The sequence below is a fragment of the Oryctolagus cuniculus genome, chromosome 12 (assembly GCF_051225735.1).
Source record: "Oryctolagus cuniculus isolate XC-2025 breed Fujian yellow rabbit chromosome 12, ASM5122573v1, whole genome shotgun sequence".
NCBI classification, from domain to species: domain Eukaryota; kingdom Metazoa; phylum Chordata; class Mammalia; order Lagomorpha; family Leporidae; genus Oryctolagus; species Oryctolagus cuniculus.
This window is the reverse complement of record NC_142878.1, coordinates 67,888,896-67,907,638: the sequence shown is the minus strand read 5'-3', so window position 1 is coordinate 67,907,638 and position 18,743 is coordinate 67,888,896. Positions and strand designations below refer to the sequence as shown.

Sequence of the window (18,743 nt, the reverse complement as noted above, 5' to 3'; positions counted from 1 at the left end):
CCCGCCGGAGGAACCTGAGCACCGGGGCCTATTGGGAAGAAGTGCTCACGCCTACAGGATACAGTTTCCCAGTGGTGGCACAGCACAGCAAGACCTGCCGCTTCCGGAGCATCAGGTGCGCACCAGGTGAAGCGCATCACAAAAGTTTGCTTCTTCCTCACCATAAACCAATGAGATGGAGATAGGATGGGAGCTTAGGGGGCCGCACAGTTTGACCTCTGGACTAGAGGAATTAGGGACCTCCTGAGCCTGAGGACAATGTGAGGAGCCTGCTAAGAACCCATAGGTCTGGCGTTTATTCAGCGCAGACATAGTAAGCTATTTTTATGAGTCTTTTTGTGTCAAAAGTACCCAGGGGGTGGTGTCTGGCACAGTGGTGAAGCCGCCACTTGGAACACCCACATCTCATATTGGAGGATCAAGTTCCGGCTCTGCCCCGATTCCAGTTTCCTTCGAGTGAGCACCCTGGAAGGCAGTGGGCAACGGCTGGAGATTTGGGTCCCTGCCACCCATGTAGGAGCTAGATTGAGTTCCTGGTTCATGGCTTCAGCCTGGCCCAGCTCTGGTTGTTGCAGGCATTTGGGGAGAGAACCAGAAGAAGAAAGATCTCTGTCTGTCTTAGTCTTTCAAATAAATAAAAATTTTTAGGGGTTGGCATGTGGAGTAGAAGGTTAAGCCTCTGCCTACAGTCCCAAGCTGCTCCACTTCTTATCCAGCTCCCTGCTAAAGTGCCTGGGAAAGCAGTGGAAGAAGGCCCAAGTACTTGGGCCCCTGTACCCATGTGGGAGACCAGAAGAAGCTCCTAGCTCCTGGCTTGGGCCTAGCCCAGCCCAGCCCTGGCCGTTGTGGCCATTTGGGGAGTGAACCAGAGGAAGGATGATCTCTCTCTCTCTGTCTCTACCTCACTCTCTCTATAAATCTGTCTTTCAAATAAATAAATCATTTTTAAAAAGATTCATTTATTTATTTGAAAGTCAGCATTACACAGAAAGACTAGAGGCAGAGAGAGAGAGAGAAAGAGAGAGAAAGGTCTTCCATCTGCTGGCTCACTCCCCAACTGGCCACAACAGCCAGAGCTGTGCCAATCCGAAGCCAGGAGCCAGGATCCTACTCCAGGCCTCCCACATGGGTGCAGGGGCCTAAGGACCTGGGTCATTTTCTACTGCTTTCCCAGGCCACAGCAGAGAGCTGTATCGGAAGTGGAGCAGCCAGGACGAACCAGCACCCACATGGGATGCCGGCACTGCAGGTGGTGGCTCCACCCACTATGCCACAGTGCCGGCCCCTCAAATAAATAATCTTAAAAAAAAAAAATCAGTCTCCTGCCGGAGCTTCTTTAACTACCTCTGCCCACAACAAATGCCTTTTCATAGTTATTTCACCATAGTGCCTTGTGTTGTTCTAGACTCATTTTTACTGCTAAATATAAAAATTTGTGACGAGGTGGGGGGTGGGGTGGGGAGTGGAGAAAACCGTGGGACACCAGTGTTGCTAGAATCTGGAGCAGAGCCCAGCAGGTGGACGTGGCTGACCTGGTTTGAGGTGTGTCACCGAGGATCCCACTTTGACGACGGTTCCTGCAGCTTCATGCCCCAGCACCATTGGCTTCTTCACGACAAAATCCCCGATCCGGCCGTGCTGCCAGTAGTGGACGTCTGAACCGCAGATCCCCACGGAATGCATCTTCAGCAGCACCTCTGAGGGGGGATGGGAGAGGGAGGAGACAAGTGAGGGGGAGAACCGCCCCTCCAGCGCGCAGGCACCCAGCGACTCCCCGGCTCCGCGCAGGGCAGAGGTGTGAGTTTCCGAGGCCAGGTGCACAGTGTAGACCACTGACTGGAACACGCTACACGGAGAGCCTCGTAAAGTCTCAGAAGGCAAACCAACAGCCTCCTTGGAGCACGTGAATGGCACGTGAGGGCTAGTTTTGTGTCGACCTGGCCAGACTCCGATGCCCCGCGGTTAGGTCACACAGCAGTCTAGGTGTTCCTGTGAAGGTATTTTTCAGACCTGTGACTAACATTTAAGTCAGTAGAATTGGGGCGAAGCTGCTTGCTCTCCACAGCGTGGCTGGGCCTCACCCCCTCAATTTGATGGCTTTGAGAGGCAAGCCCGAGGTTTTCTCCAAGGAGAAAGAGCGCATAGAAACCCTGCCTGGGCTGCCAGGCTGCCCTACAGATCTCGGGACTCGAGACTACAACGGTCACCTCACCTGGAGCCCACTCCGCTGGCCTGCCCCACGAACTTCCAACGTGCCAGCTCCCAGACCCCCACGATGGCATGGGCCAACACCTCAAAATGAATCTCCGCCTCTGTGGCCCTTCCCCCTACACACACACACACATCCCGCATCTCATTTGTTCTGTTTCTGGGGAGAATCCTGACCAATCACTGTGTATATAAGATATTACCAGTAGGGAGAAATGTACCAACCATTTAAGACAACAAACTTCTCCAGGAGACAACTGTTTTCAGGCCGTGACGAGCCTGGTTCCTACCTATCTGAGAATGAGTCTGGCAGAACCTTGGCTTGGCAACAGTCGGGGAGCTATCTGAGTTCTCAAAAGCAGCATCTTTATTCACACCATCCAAGGATTTCAACTGGCATCTCCCTTTGAAGGGTTTAAATAAAGCAAGAGTAGGGTGGTATTGTTGTCTATTTTCCAAGTCTAAAATAATGGTGCACTAAGTACGAAAGCGTTGCTGGTCTATTCTGACTCTGAGGACCACACTACTGGTATCTTCCTGGCTTTAGAAAGATGATGCAGAAGCGCCACTGTACATTCAGACATCCTACACAAGCCACCAGGGACCCACCAGGTGTGGCTCTGGTTTTAGCAGCCAGAGTAAGGAACGGAATGGTGAATGCTGAGATCAAAACTTTGGAAGGAGCAGGTGTCATCACAGGGATTAAGACACGGCTTGGGATGTCCACATTTCTTATAAGTGTGCCCTGGGTTCAAGTTCCAGCTCCACTTCTGACTTTCACCTCCTGCTAAGGCACGCATAGAGACATCACGAATGATGGCTTCCAGTGCTTGGATCTCTGCCACCTACATAGAGACCCACATTGAATTCTGGGTTCCTGACTTTGGCCTAACCCAACCCTAACTGTTGGTGGGCATTTGAGGAAGGAACCAGTGGATGGAAGATCTCTGTCTCTGTCTTCTCATTTTCTGTCTCTGCCTTTCAAATAAAAATGAAAATAAATATTTTCAAAATTAGGAAAAAGTTATTTGAAATTAGGCAAATTGTCGCAGAGCTTTCCCTCTTGAAGTTACCAGTTTGTAATAAGAGATTATATTGGGACTGGCGCTGTGGCTCACTTGGTTAATCCTCCACCTGCGGCGCCAGCATCCTATATGGGTGCTAGGTTCTAGTCCCAGTTGCTCCTCTTCCAGTCCAGCTCTCTGCTGTGGCCCGGGAGGGCAGTGGAGGATGGCCCAAGTGCTTGGGCCCTGCACCTGTGTGGAAGACCAGGAAGAAGCACCCGTCTCCTGGCTTCGGATCGGCGTAGTTCTGGCTATAGTGGCCATTTGGGGGGTGAACCAACAGAAGGAAGACCGTTCTCTCTCTCTCATTGTCTAACTCTATCTGTCAAATAAAAATTTAAAAAGACAGAAAATTCTTTAAAAAAAGAGAGAGAGATTACACTGGACTTGCTAGAAGGCTCACCTTCCAATTCCAGCATAGCAAGGGACAAGAAAATGAGGGCAGAATGCCATGTGAGATAGCAGCTGAACCGCGATCCTTGGAGTTCAAGATGGCCCTTGTTTGGCCAATTCTGAAATCAACACTGACTCTGCAGGACATAGTGAGGTACCTCCTTCTCTGAAAGTGGTATCATGGTGGAATGTTTAAACCCTAAATATACCTTACTCCTCCACACTGATAGAAATAGCTATGTCTGTATCTTATCGTCCTGAGTTAATAACCCGACTGACCTCAAACTGCAGACCTCGGAAGGCACCAGGAGAGCTGCCTTCCACGGGCTGTTCGTGCACACAGAAGCTGAGGTCTGGGGTGAGCTATGGTAGATTCAGGGAGGGCACCCCCAACTCACAGAGGACAGAAAGGGGACCTGTGTGACGGGGTGTGGGAGGGTGACGTGCCGTCTGTGGGTACTCTGCCCACTTCCCCTCACCTCTCTTCAAGGTCCTGTAGATTAAGAAGAAATAGGATGTGGGGCTGGGAGGGATGAAAAAACTATCAGTATGGTCCTGCCCCAGCTAACAGGGGATGTGACCTCCCCAGAGACAGATGTTACCCCAGGGACCATGCACGCAGCTCAGCCAGCCAGGAGCCTGAAGGAGTAGGGCAAAGGTGCCAGCAGCTCTGGCCTAGCGCTCTGTGCAGCTCCTCCCAACCCAGCGGGACACACAGTCCTGGGCTGTCCCACTCTTTGATAAGTGGCCTCTAGGGAAGGGCTGGCACAATGCTCTCTTCGTTAAGTAAAAGACTACATTCTGCAGACTCGCTCCTTTTCAAAGGTTGGGTGAGGGCTAAGACACGGTTTGCAACCCCAGCAGCAGCTGATGGTAGACAAGGTACTGGGCTACTAGGTCAAGAGAGGGAAGGTCCTCCTTTTGGCCCAAACACATCTCATTACACACTCTCCGGGGCGAGTCAGCAGTCTGATGCAGTCATTTTCATGGCTCTGTCACTGTCACCTACCTAATCAGTCTTATTATGGACAACAGATGAGGTTCTCAGAGTAACAAAAAGCTTAGCTTTTAATGGAGGCACAGGTAATGAGCAATAGGAAAAGAGGAGGTAAGGGCACAGTGCACAAGGGTCCCCAAGGTAAGCAGGAGCAGACAATCACACCCAAGCTGAGCTTCCAGGAACCTACCATTTGGGCCTGGCTCCGGGATAGGATAGTTCTCCTAAAAGAAGCAAAAGAGAAAAAAAATTTAACATGTAGAACAACTGTATCTTATGAACATTTTCTATTTTTAAAAAATCAAAGTGGGGGCCAGCACTGTGGCGCAGTGGCTTAACGCCCTGGCCTGAAGCGTGGGTATCCCATATGGGTGCCGGTTTGACACCCGGCTACTCCACTTCCAGTCTAGCTCTCTGTTGTGGCCTGGGACAGCAGTAGAAGATGGCCCAAGTCCTTGGGCCCTTGCACCCACATTGGAGACCCCAAAGAAGCTCCTGGCTCCTGGCTTCAGATTGGCACAGTTCCAGCTGTTGCGGTCAGTTGGGGAGTGAACCATCGGATGGAAGACCTCTCTCTCCCTCCTGCCTCTCCTCTCTCTGTGTAATCCTGACATTTAAATACATAAATCTTTTTTTTTAAAAAGTAAGTAAATATTAAAAAATATCAAATCAGGTGCCAGTGTAGTGGTATAGCAGGTTAAAGCCCCAGCCTTCAGCGCTGGAATCCCATATGGGCACCAGTTCAAGTCCCAGCTGCTCCACTTCCAATCTAGCTCCCTGCTAATGCTCTTGGGAAAGCCGAGGAGGGTAGCCCAAGTGCTTGGGTTGCTGCACCCATGTGGGTGCTCCTAGCTTCAGCCTGGCTGTTGTGGCCATTTGGGGAGTCAACCAGCAGATGGAAGACTTATCTCTCTTTTTCTGTCTCTACCTCTCTCTCTAACTATTTTTCAAATAAATAAAATAAATCTTTTAAAAAAAATCAAAGTGGAGTTTCATTTAAATTCTTCTGGGACCAACATTGTAGCACATTGGGTTAAGTTGCCACTTGTGACATTAGCATCCCATATCAGTTGGAGTCCTGGCTGCTCCGGTTCTGATCCAGCTCCCTGCTGATGTGCCTGGGAAGGCAGCAGAAGATGGCCCAAGGACCTAGATTCCTGCCACCCATGTGGGAGACCCAGAAGTTCCAGGCTCCTGGCTTCAGCATGGCTCAGCCCTGGCTGTTGCAGCCATTTGGGGAGTGCACCAGAAGGTAGGAGATCTCTGTCTTTCCCTCTTCCTGTCTCTGTCACTCTGCCTTTCAAATAAACAAATGAATCTCAAATAAATAATTTTTCTTTTTAGAGTTAGCACAAGCTCAGATCACACTGTGGCTAGGCCTCTGCCTGGCAGGCAGTGAGCTCCATGCTGAAAAAGCCTGTCTAGCTCTTTGATGCTTTGCTGAATGACAGAGCAACCGACGCAAACAATGGCATGCACAACACACTCGCCAAGTGTACGGGGGCCACACTCCTTGTCACCAGCGATGCGGCCCTGGGTAGGAAAAATTTCAGAAGCTGGGGTCCCTCTCCGGAAAGATGCCGCTGGCCCCACAGCCAAAGGCCCAGTCCCAGGGTCAGAACTTGAGGCCTGGGGGGGGGGGGGGGTGCGCTGATACACCTGCCTGACCCCAGCCCACTCACTGCCCAGAGAATAGTGCTAACCAAGAACAATCAAGAAAAAGTGCTCCAGGTGCCCTCAGGGCTGCCTCTAAGTCGCCAACCTGCCTTCCATACTGGCTCCTTCCGTCCAGAAAAAACACGTTCTTCGATACAGCTTTGTTTGGTCTGGCAACCGCCCACTGGGAGAGGATGAGGGCGGTTCTGGCAGTTGCCCTGTCAGGCCTCTCCATCTAGACAGGTGGGACAGAGCGCCGTGTTGCCGCCCTTTCCATAGGCACAGCTGAGCCTGGCTTGCTGCCCAAACCTCCCATGTGGCCCTATAGGGGCCCCTTGGAACACGTAGGACTGGAATATAGGTCACTCTCAGAGGTCCAAAATGCAATCTGACCTACTTTCATGTTCACAGCTAGTAGTAACAGTCATAGTATTTGTTTGCTAAGCTTTTTTTCCCAATGCCAACTGCCTAGGAAAGTCCTTGGGAAAAGGAGGAAGGCCACTGAGTTCCAAGTGTTCATTTCTTTTTACAGATTTATTGTACCTGGCACCCCATAAGGGCACTGGTTCGAGTACCAGCTGCTCCTCTTCTGATCCAGTTCTCTGCTATGGCCTAGGAAAGTAATAGAAGATGACCAAGTGCTTGGGCCCCTGAACCTGTGTGGGTGACCTGGAAGAAGCACCTGGCTCCTGGCTTCGGATTGGCTCAGTTCTGGCTGTTGCGGCCATTTGGGGAGTAACCAGCAGATGGAAGACCTTTCTCTCAGTCTCTCCATCTCTCTCTGTCACTCTACCTCTCAAATAAATACATATTTTTTAAAGATTTATTGTACTTATTATTTGAAAGGCAGAGCGACAGAGAGAGGGGGAGGGAGGAAGAAAGAGAGGAAGTGGCCACAATGGTCAGGGCTGGCTCAGGATCAAGCCAGAAGCCTGGAATTCCATCCTGGTCTCCCCCGTGGGTGGTAAGCACTCGGGCCACCTTCTGTTGCTTTCCGGTTGCATTCTCAGGGAGCAGGCCTGGAAGTGGAGCAGCAGGGACCTAAACCAGCACTCCAGTATGGGACTCTGAGGGCGTCACAGGCAGCAGCTTAACTCGCTGTGCCATGACATCACATTGCCCGCACCCTCCCCCCTCAGCAGCGTTCGTTCTATTAATTCCTTGAAGGCAGTCAGGAAGAAGAGGGAGAAGGGATGTAAATCATTCACAGTGAGGCCGTGTTGTAGCGAAGCAGGTTAAGGAAGCTGGTATCCCATGTGGGTGCTGTTTCGAGCCCCGGCTGCTCTGCATCTGATCCGGCTCCCTGCTAATGTGCCTGGAAAGGCAGCAGAAGATGGCCGAAGCATTTAGACCCTGCACCCGTGTGAGAGACCCAGAGGAAGCTCCTGGCTCCTGGTTTTGGCCTGGCACAGCCGCAGTCATTGTGGCCATTTTGGGACTGAACCAGTGGATGGAAGATGAAAAAAAAAAAGTTCACAGCACCTGCTCTCGGGCCAGGCAGTGTGCTGGACTGTATCTTCACCAGAGCCTCTGTAGTCTGTAGGCCAGAAAGCTGAGGCTAGAAAGCTGCAAAACTAGGTCAACATCCCACTGCCCGAGTGGGGTGACGAGGGCTCGGCCCACGTGTCTGGCGCCACGCCTGCTTCCCCTGGACCCCACTGCACTCAGGGTGCACTACGTCCTTCCTCCTGCAGAGGTGATGCCAAGAGCTGTCAATCAGGTGATGAGGATGTTGAGACGGGCCCCATGCAGGGTGTTCCCGGCTCGTCTCCTTCCAAACCCCCCCCCCCCAGCTGCTATACAGGCAGTCCCACAGCACTGGAGGACCCCGCAGAGCACGAGACACGGGCTACTCGTTACTGCCCTGCTAACGAGAATAAACACATTGAGGCCCAGCCATGCTTCCTATCTCCTGGGCACCCGGCCGCAACCCCGGGTGTGTGCGCTGTTAAATAACCCCTCTCCAGAGCAGTGCTCCCACAGGAGGACCTCACTCGTCACCTGCTCCCAGCACTTTCTGAGAAGCCCCGTGCTCATTCGACCTCCTCCTGTGAAACGGGGCTCCAAGTGACTACCCTAAAGCTCGTCAGGTGCTGTGCGCTCGGTGCTTTAATGATCACGCTAACTCTAGGTGCTGCCCTCTCTGATCACCCTGCTGTCCACGGGATCAGGTCGCGGGACGGGAAGACTGAACCTGCCCGCAGCAACAGCGGCAAGAGCTGCATCCAAAGCAGCCTGCCGTGGAGGAAGGGGGAGCGAGGCAGGTTTTTGCCTCTTTGCCATTTAAACTGCGTGCAAGAGCAGGGGAGGGAGGGGATCCCTCAGCATAGCTGCTGCCACCAACACCCTCCTCCGAGAAGACTGATGTTGTGCAGCACTGGGGACTGCTGGTGGTGTTCTATGGGGTGCAGTTCCAAACTGCAGGTTACAGTGCACCCAAGACTAAGGCCTTTATTCCGAAAACGGACCAGCACCTACTCTCCCTGCTACAGGCAATAGAAAATTCCACAGTCTTCATGTCTTTGTCTCTAGCCAGGCCGAGTCTTAACACCCCATTTGGGGCTGGGTAGGTGGTGAGATGCAAGGTCAGAGCGACAGTTGGGTACACCAAGTAGGCCTTGGGTCAGGAGAGATCACTGTTGTAATCTTAAACAAACTGACCGACCGACCTGCCCTTACCACGCAGGCAAAGCTGCAGTGACTCTTCCAGACACTAGAGGGTGCTGTGCCAGAACGCCCGTTTTTTTTTCCTTAGCCCCGAACACAGTTGGGGGAGATCTTGCCTCTCTACCACAACTTTGGCTCTTTCCTGCTGCGTCTAACCACCCTGACAACCCGGGCGGGCTCCTGCCTCCCCTCTCTGCAGGAGACGTGCCACCGGAGTGCAAGACCATGTTCGGATCAACACACAGATTTGTAGAGCTTGTCCTAAGCATGGCCCGCAACGTTTCACAGTAGGGTTGACCCAAAGCCTTGCCTTTTTTGTGTGTGGACTGTTTACTTAATCTCCTTTTCTGTCTCAGATTTCAGTAGTGCTTTTTGCCATCTATCAGTTTTTCAGCTCCCCTGGGACCCTGAACTTTCACTGTGATCCCAGGCACACTTGATCAGGATTTCTCTCTCTCTGTCAGTAACAAGTGTGTGAAGGAGTTGAGTAACTCTTCTTGCTGTAGCTGAGTCATTTTCCAACATCTGTCACTGCAAGTCAGAACGGCACACGTGACCCTCAGTCGGCCTTGCGACCCCTTCGGCTGCTCCCACTCCCCCTGCCGCCACCCCACAGGAACTGGTGGAAGCCCCTTGGGAAGAACTCTCTCTGGGAACACGGAATCATCTCAGATGCCTCGCACCCCACCCCCCACCCCCACCCCAGCCCGCTCCCGTTTACTCCCGCCCACACCCTCCACACGCCTTGCCTGGGTTGGAGCAAGGGCCTCAACACAAGGAGAAACCGAGGGAAGATGCCCCTGCCGTCTTCCTACCAACCCAGGTGGCGCGCGAAGAACCAGCAGTGCAGGTGCACACCAGGCGCCCGCCTCGCCCCGCCCCCAGCTGTGTCCTTCCCTGTAATTATGAAACCTCTGTTCTCAGCTTCCTCCTCCGTGTGAGGATAATCGTAAGAGGGAGTGTCGCCGCAAAGAAAGCCAAAGTTCCCTTTCCATCATTGGCTCACTCACACTATGCCTGCACAAGCTCCCGGCAACCTTGTCTGTGTGTAGGGGTGAGGTAGTTTCAGTTGTTTTTTTTTGGGAAAAGCTGTGTTCCCGCCCTTTTCATGTGAGTTTTAAGACAATGCAGCTGGCCGGCGCCGCGCCTCACTAGGCTAATCCTCCGCCTTGCGGCGCCGGCACACCGGGTTCTAGTCCCGGTCGGGGTGCCGGATTCTGTCCCGGTTGCCCCTCTTCCAGGCCAGCTCTCTGCTGTGGCCAGGGAGTGCAGTGGAGGATGGCCCAAGTCCTTGGGCCCTGCACCCCATGGGAGACCAGGAGAAGCACCTGGCTCCTGCCTTCGGATCAGCGCGGTGCGCCGGCTGTGGCGGCCATTGGAGGGTGAACCAATGGCAAAGGAAGACCTTTCTCTCTGTCTCTCTCTCTCTCACTGTCCACTCTGCCTGTCAAAAAATAAAAATAAAAATAAAAAGACAATGCAGCTGCTCTTGGAAAGGCTAGAATTCGGAAGGAGGTGAAGTAGGGCTCCAGGCTTGACTGGGTCTGTTGGAAAGACACCCCCCCCCCCCCACTGCCGGAGTAAGAGGGACCGGAGCAAGGCCACACGGCCAAGTCCCCAGCAGCCTGCTGTGGACCTGTGGGAACTGCTCTGCACGTTTCTGGGGAGCAGGAGCCCCTACTTTTGCTGGCCTTCTCCCTCCATTTTCCCATCCCCTTGCTGACTTGAAAGGTGTTTGGAAGGTGGGAGGAAAATTCAAAGGTTCCCCATCGACCATTCTGTCGTAAGAGACTTTGTTGTTGCCGTCAGTTCTGGTGTACTCATGGTCAAAGTAGAGGGTTGGATGCTCTCCCAAAGTCCACTACGCTAGTCTCCAGCCCAGGCTCTCCTGGCTCCATCCAGCCTGTATTCTGCTAATAAGAATCTTTGTAGACTGCAAATCTGTTTTAAAGTCCCCAGAGGCCCTAGAAAATCCTCAAGCCCTCCTGTGGTGGCCACTGGGCCCATTTCATCTCCAGCTCTGCAATACTCGCCCTGCACTCACTCGCCTTCCCGGGGCCCCTTCTGCCCTCCTTCAAGACCCACTGACAGGTGTCTTGGGCTGACGTCCTAATCCCCGAGGGAACATGGGAGACTTGGGTTTGGCTGTGTTGGGATTGGTGTTTGGGGACATCCAGGTGGTTGCTTCCTGGGACTAGTGTTCTGGTGTCACTTCCCGCTAGTCTTCCCGTCCTCACCAGGCTGGGAAGCTGACTCCTTGCTCTTCTTTGCATTCGCCCACCACTCAGTACTGAATCCACACAGGACAGCAAAAGGAGTGTTCCATTCTCAGCAGAGCCCAGGATGTCGAAATGCCTTCCTCATCCCAAGTGCATGCACATATCCACACACAAGCTTAGCAAATGGTCCTTACAGCAAGCAAAACACAGTGCCTGGAGTTTACCTGGATGCTGTAGTCTATCAGCCACAGTAAGTGCTCACTGCGTTCAGGTCTATGTAACTGAATCCTCAAGCATTTTAAAAATTGTCGAGCTGGGGCCGGCGCTGTGGCAAGGCAGGTAAAGTCACCGCCTGCAGCGCTGGTATCTCATATGGGTGCTGGTTCGAGACCCAGCTGCTCCACTTTTGATCCAGTTCCCTGCTAATGTGCCTGGGAAGGCAATGGAGGATGGCCCAGGTGCTTGGGCCCCTGTACCCACGTGGGAGACCTGAAGGAAGCTCCTGGCTCTTGGCTTTGGCCATTTGGGAAGTGAACCAGCAGATGGAAGATGTCTCTGTCTCTCCTTCCCTACTTCTCTCTAACTCTGCCTTTCAGATAAATAAAATGACTCTTTTAAAAAAAATTGTTGAGCTGAATATCACATTGCAAAATTTGAGTGTATTTTTCCCAGTAATTAACGTTCTCAGCATAAGTCTGGTTGGGGGGAGCCAGTTTTAACAACCACAGTAAATGACTTCTAAATTGATTGCCTGTGTGGTGTATTTGTTAACTTTGTGTGCATATTTCTCCTTAATCTGGCATGCAGTTCTGAAAGAGAAGTTTGCCCCACACCCAGCATTCTAAATCCTCTGGTCAGGACGCAGCTGCTCTTCCCGCATGCAACCTTCTCTGCCTGTGTGCACTGCCTAGTGTGTGCTTTGTGCCTTGGGGCGGTTTGCAAAGACACTGACTTCTCCTCGAGACTGGCAGTGTTGGCTGGGTTCAGTTTCCTGTTTGGAATTCGGAGTGTTCAGTCTGGTTTGGCTTGTGTAAACGGAAGAGAGGTGCTTGGCTGGGCTTTACACTACTCCCTAGTAACCCTTTTTCTGAAGGAACTCGGATTCTATTTTCAGTCTCAGGTGCCTGGGACTTGAGTCAGTTTCAAGAAGAAAAGATCTGCATCCAGCTTTGATAAGAAAGGGTTAAGGAAGTCTGCATCTGAGGGGCGGGGAGAGGTCATGTTTAATCCAGCAGCTCCTTAGACCCTAGGTACGCTTTAATCTCATCACCTAGGAGCAGCTGGCTGTGTCACGTGATGGCAAAATTAACCAGGGAAAAAGACCTGATGCTGAGAACCATCTGAGCTGCCGGTGCCCCTACCACGTCATTATACAGTCCCCTTCTCCTCACCCAAAAATCTTTTTTTTTTTTTAAATATTTTAAGGGCCGGCATTGTGGTACATGGAAACCGCTGCTGGTGTTATTGGCAGCCCATATCAGAGCGTGGGTTCAAATCCCAGCTGCTCCATTTCCAATCTAGTTCCCTATGAACATACCTAGGAAGGCAGTGAAGGATGGCTCAAATGCTTAGGGCCCTGTGGTTGGTTCATCCCCCAGAGCTGGGAACTCCGTCGGGGTCTCCCACAAGCACTTGAGCCTGCTGCCTCCCAGGATGCACCAGCAGGGAGCTCGGTGGGAAGCAGAGTCACTTCGACTTGAACCCAGGCACTCCGATATGGGATGTCTGTGACCCAAGCCATGGCTTACCCTGCCATGCTGCAATGCCCATCCCTCACCCAAAAATCTTAACAGTACAGGAGTAGACATTTTCAGCGTGTTGAATTATAAATATACAACTGTCTTATTTTTTAAAAATATTAACAAAAGAATTTTTTTGACCTAGGGTGTAAGACATTTCCTGAAAAAGCAAAAACTCAAGACACAGCTTCTTGGAACCCTGACTAATGTTTAAACTTGGTTGATGGTGGAAAATCATTTTCTCTGCTCTTTGTAGTTAAACAATGTCAACCCATCATTCTACAAGAATTATTTCTCCTTTGGCTTGTTTACTCCTATAGCCCTGCCTACATCCCCTCGGCGGTGCTCAGTTCCCATTCTCCTCCCTGCCCAGGGGCTCGGGCCTGGCAGCTGGAAGACCTGGCTGTCAGGAACAAGGGAGACAGAGCGTCCCTGATGAACTGTCACTGCTTCATGATGCCAAGAGTCCCAGGGACATCTAGAAATGCTGATAGTATTTGGGTACTGCTGCCACATCCGAATGCAGCAATGCAAACGTGAACCTGTGGCCGAGTGGAAATGAAAACGAAACTGGTCCTCCACCCCAGAGGGTTAACACAGAAGCTCTGCATTAAAGGGCCAGGCGCATGCCCATCAATTTCCTTACCATTCAAGTCAACCCCGGCACATTAAATAAGCAAGCCAGCCCCCACAGCAAACATGGCTCCCGTGCAAAAAAACAGACTTGCTTCTTTTATTATATCCCAACTTTATGAGCCAGTAATTCATTTCTCCATTAAAAACAATTGTTTGTGGTAATGAACACAAGCTCACGGCCTGGGCCCACTTTCTAACAGTGTGGTTAAAGGGTGCCCTCTGGCCGTGCTTGAGGCGGCGTTGGGCCTCTTGCAGCGCCCAGCCCGCCACCACCCTCACTTCCATTGGGAAAGTGAAGCAGAAAACAGCTAGTGCTGTACAGAACCAGCAGCAACAGGGCCGGGAGAGAAGCCCACACTGACCCCTGTCTGGCACGTGACCTCATTCCTGTTTCCGGTTGCCCCCAAGTGTAATTACTGATTTAATTCATTGCGCCTTGGAAATCCTGGCTTTCCATGTTGGTGTTCCCCCGCCTTGAGAGCAGGTCATTTTCCCTCAAAACGTTGCCAAGTCTGTTCCTCCCTGTTGCTATCCCTGGTTTACTACCGAATCCAGTACCGAACCAGTGACCCTGCTGGCCTTAAAGAAAGAGGAGGAGAGGCAGAGATACCCTTGTGGGGGGCGGATGCTAGGGGGAGACCATGTCTGGGAGGGAAGTGACCAAGGTCCAGGGTGGTTGGGTTGCAGGTGCCCCTGGAGCAACGCAGGCCTCCCTGGCCAGTCTCCTCTGCTGACAGCTCTTTCTGCCGCCTCCTCTCCAGTTCGGGGGGCTTTCTCCAGGGTAGCCGCCTCCAGTTCTTTCCTTCTGCCTCTCCACATTCCCCTCAGCCTCGGTAAAATGCAGGCTTCCACCATCTCCCAACAGGACACTATTTGGGCCAGGATGGTTCATCGCTGTACAGGACAGTGCCCCTCAGTCTGCCAGTCATGCCCCTCAGTCATTGTGTCAGTCAAATCACTGATCCATCCCCGACTCCCCCGGAGGAGGCGCAGTACTGCTCAGTAAAGCAGCAGTGACTCCCGAATCTACATCTCCAGCCCCTGGTGCCCAAGGGGCCTGCCCGAGAATACCCTGTGCATTGTCCCAGAGACGTCCTAAGTCTTTGGACCTGACGTCATCATTCTGAACTACTCTTCTGTCTAGCAAATGACCCCATAAGAAACACCTCACACTTTCAAAATGAACCTCCTGACTCCACCCATCAACCCTTTAACCCAGCAGCCCCACAGCCCCAGGTGAAATTCTCTAGCCCAAAATGTTTTCTCCAGCTTTTAAGATACAGCGAGCCCCACCCAGCCCCTAATCCAATCCTAGAGTGGCTTCTAATGCAGAGCCAATGGGCTCAGCTGTAAGGGGAGTTCTCCCCACTTACAGTCTTCAAGGGTTATCCTCTGGATGGAGGGGTTTTGCCTGTGCAGCTGCCTAGGGCGTGAGTTCAGGCACAAAGGCGGAGCGGAACATGGTGTTGTGATCCTGGGTCTACTACTTACTAAGTACAAGAACCTAAACACGCCCTGAACAGATGGAGGGCCAGGGGCCCTGCCTGCGAGGCATTTGCTCTGTGGCCTCCATCAAAGCCCTTGGGTCATAACTGCGTGTGTCAGTGGCTCTTGGGCAGCCTGCGAGCAGAGCTGTGTCCTCCACGTCTCTGGGCCCCCCATCAGTGCGTGGTGTCTTTCTCATCTAGTAAATGTATGATCAGCCTGTAATCTGTGCGGAGTTGAACCGCTTTCTCTTCCCCGTGGCACCATCTGGGATTTACAGCAATAAACACTAACAGGGTCACTGCTGTTCAGAACCTCAGGTGCAGTTTCCAAGGTGAGTGGAAATGAGCCAGAAATGGGCATCTGGGTTTCTGAGTTCTTGTCTTGTCTGTTCCTTCACCAAGCCTATCACACTGGGGATCCCGAGCTAGGGTTCTTTTAAGTCTGGGGTCCACAGGCTGCTGGATGGTCTGGAGGGGGGTGTCAGGGAGTCTGAATAATCGGAAATTGATTCCAAACTCTGGCACCCTGTGGGGAGGGAGGCCAAAGATTCTTGAGTGCTCCAAACTGCCACCTGGGTAATCTGAGTCCCTCCAGTTGAGTTCCTAAAGAATTCTTGGGGAGAAGGGGTGCTGGGGAACAGAGCTGGCTGGCAGCCGCCCTGACTCACCGCCACCCCAGGCCCATCTGAGATGGACTTTGTCAAGGGAACCCTGGCATGATCACAGGGCTGACTCTAAACTTTGTGGCTCCCTAAACTTTGGCCTCATGAGCCCCCCCGGGGAGGGGGTGGAGAGGCAGAAGGCAGGGTTTGAGGCAGGAGGAGACATAAACAATGTTCTAAAGGGACAGGAGAGCCAAAAGGGGCTGGGAAGTGAGCCAGATGTGGAGGTGCAGAGCTGGGAGATGAGAGCTTTGGTGGCCTGAGGACTGTGAAGACCTTAAGTCTGATGCAGGCAAGGGAGCACCAGAAATCCCGCAGGTGGAGGCCCAGCCTGGAAGGCAAGGAGAAGCCGGCCCTGTCGGAGCCCTCACTGAGTGCTGGCTTCTCTCGTGATCACAATAATCCTGCGAGGCAGGCTTTGTCAGTTTCAAGCAAGGGAGATTAGAGAGAAATTCCAATGCTTTTAAGCGTCCCCCGCGCCTCTTTCCGCCCTGCGCTGTCTGCCCAGACTAGAAATCAGCGCAGGTCCTAAACCAGGCACCCTCCCTCCTATCTCTGCTGAAAACTGCAATGGGAAGAGGCTGGCAAAGGAGGGAGGAAGCTTCAATCAAGTTAGCACCCTGGGCGCCTGCCACGTGCCAGCCACGGGGCTGGGTTCCGGGAGGCACACAAGATCCTCCCTTAGCGACAACCTCTAACCCCTCACCCCGACCCGCGTGACAACCAGCTCGGGGCCGGGGGCGACACGGGCGCGGGAAGCGCGGGGTCCGCACCGCACTGGACTGGGGATCGGGACCGTGCAGGGCTCAGAGGGGAGCGAGGCGGCCTGCCCACCCTGCTTCCCGTTTTACCAGGCGGAGATCGCCGGGTCCGTGCACCACCAGGGCGAGGTTCTCAGCCTTGGCCGCTGCCGCCATGTCGCTTTCTCACTGCTGTCGCTGCCGGCTGGAGACTGGGAGTCTGCCCGACCTGTGGTCGCTGGGATCACGGCCCAGCGGAGGGTCCAGGGTAACCGCCGGGAGGCGGAGCTTAGGCTGGGCGGCGTGCTCGGGGGCGGGGTTTCCTCACCCTTGACAGGCGGGGCGGGGTCAGCGTGCCGAGGCGGGGCTTTCTGTTCCCGGGCAACCCCTAGGCCAGAGGGGCTGAAAAGGGGACTGAAAAGGGGGCTGGCGGAGTCGGGGGCGCGCAGTCGCCCGTGTGAGTCTGGCTCACATCCAAGCAGACACAGCTGCCACAGAGAGTAGCCTGCAGCGTCACCAGGCCAGCGGCCTTAAACTTCAGCTGCACAAGAGGCTGGGGACTGTTGAGAATGCAGATTCTCAGGGCCGGCGCTGAGATCCTGATACAGTAAGTGTAGGTCTGCGGTGTGGCCCTAGGGCCTGTGTTATTAGCAGTGAGCATGCTGAGGGTGAGCCGTGGTGTACACTTTGAGAAACAGGTGCTGCACTCTGCAGCATCCGTGTTGGTCCCGTGTGCTCAGCATCCAGCAATAGGCCTGGCAGGAACAGGAGTGGATGAAGGCGTGGCACCGCGCCTGGTGGGTCTGAGGTACCAGGACACAGAAGCCATGAAGAGGAATCTGTGAGCCCTTTCTGTTAGAAGCAGGGTTTCTCTCCAAACCCTTCCTTCAAGGCTCTCTCCCCTCTGAGAAACACGGGGCTTCTACTCTCTGGGAAGGGCGCTGCCTCCTTCAGGTCTGGCTGCATAAGGGCTCCTCCCTCCTTTGAGGATGGTGCTCAGGGGTCATCCCCTACAACCTCTCCCTCTCCTCCGGCCACAGGACTGCTCCTCTGAGCTCCTCCAGGAGACTTTCCCAGGGCCTCTCAGCCCTTGAAGACGTCTCGGTGTGGCACTTAGCACTCGCTCCACATGCAGGACACAGCCGGTTCTTTCACTAGTGATCCCCCCTCTCCAACTGTACAGGGAGGCCACTGAGGATTTGATTAGAAAGCAAGAGAGAGACAGATCTTTCATCTTTTTCTCAGGGTCACAATGCGCTGGATCTGGGCCAGGCCAAAGCCAGGAGCCAGAAACTTCACTCAGGTCTCCCAAGTGGGTGGTAGGGGCCCAAGTACTTGGACCATCTTCCACTGTCTTTCCAGGCGCAGTAGCAGGGTCAGAGCAGCCAGAACTTGAACTGGCAGAGCTAGAACTTGAACTGGCGCTCAGACATGGGGTGCCAGCGACAAAGGTAGCGGCCTAACCCACTGCGCCACAACATGGGCCCCAATGGCTCTACTCTTAACCAGAGCCTGAGCCCCAGTAAAATGTTCTGTGTGGTGTAAGAGCTCAAAAAATATCTGATGGCAGAGATGGATGAACCTCTGGAGTCCTAATAATGACACATACACACACACAAAATGTGTGTGGGAGTGCAGGTTGGGGTGGTACAAGGGGCAAGAAGGCAATGGGATGGATTTTTGTAGGGAATTACTTACAGAGTCAGTCGGGATCTTTGTTTTGAGACACCTCCCACAATGCTTTGCTATGCCTAGACAGTTCCTCTGGCAGCTCCTGCACTCAGCTGCTAAGCAGGCCTTGCATGGAGAGATGAGGTGTCTCCTTCACTCATGTGCTGTGCTGAATTTAATACCCAAATTCCTCTTCCTGCCTTATGGGGATTGCTCATGGTTTCCCAAGCATGTCTTTCCAGTGGTGAAGCTCAACAAGAAGGCCCCTGGAAGGGCTTAGGAGCAAGAGCTGCTTGAAGGAGACATTTCTTGTCCTTTATAGTATGGGAACAGAACAACCAGCACCAAAGCAGTGGCAGTAAAGGGAGGACCAGTGGCCATGCCTGGACAGAAGACACAGCGGCCGTGCCTGGACAGAAGACACAGCGGCCATGCCTGGACATTGACACAGCGGCCGTGCCCGGATGGAGGACACAACAGCGGTGCTGGGAGGGAGGACACAGCGCTGTGCCTGAACATTGACACAGCGGCCGTGCCTGGAGGGAGGACACAGTGGCCATGCCTGGACAGAGGACACAGCAGCCGTGCCCGGATGGAGGACACA

At 53.3% G+C, this 18,743-nt stretch overlaps 1 protein-coding gene across 1 annotated transcript in view; it reads right to left on the bottom strand.

The window, feature by feature from the left end:
• Positions 1-16,708, bottom strand: part of SORD (sorbitol dehydrogenase) — a 32,950-nt gene extending 16,242 nt beyond the window's left edge. The window contains exons 1-3 of the mRNA XM_008269076.5: positions 16,580-16,708; positions 4,853-4,886; positions 1,533-1,697 (exon numbers count right to left, since the gene is read on the bottom strand). Of these exons, the coding sequence (XP_008267298.3) occupies positions 1,533-1,697; positions 4,853-4,886; positions 16,580-16,645 (265 nt within the window). The 5' untranslated portion in view covers positions 16,646-16,708. The remainder of the gene's footprint in view (positions 1-1,532; positions 1,698-4,852; positions 4,887-16,579) is intronic.
• Positions 16,709-18,743: the final 2,035 nt, after the last annotated feature.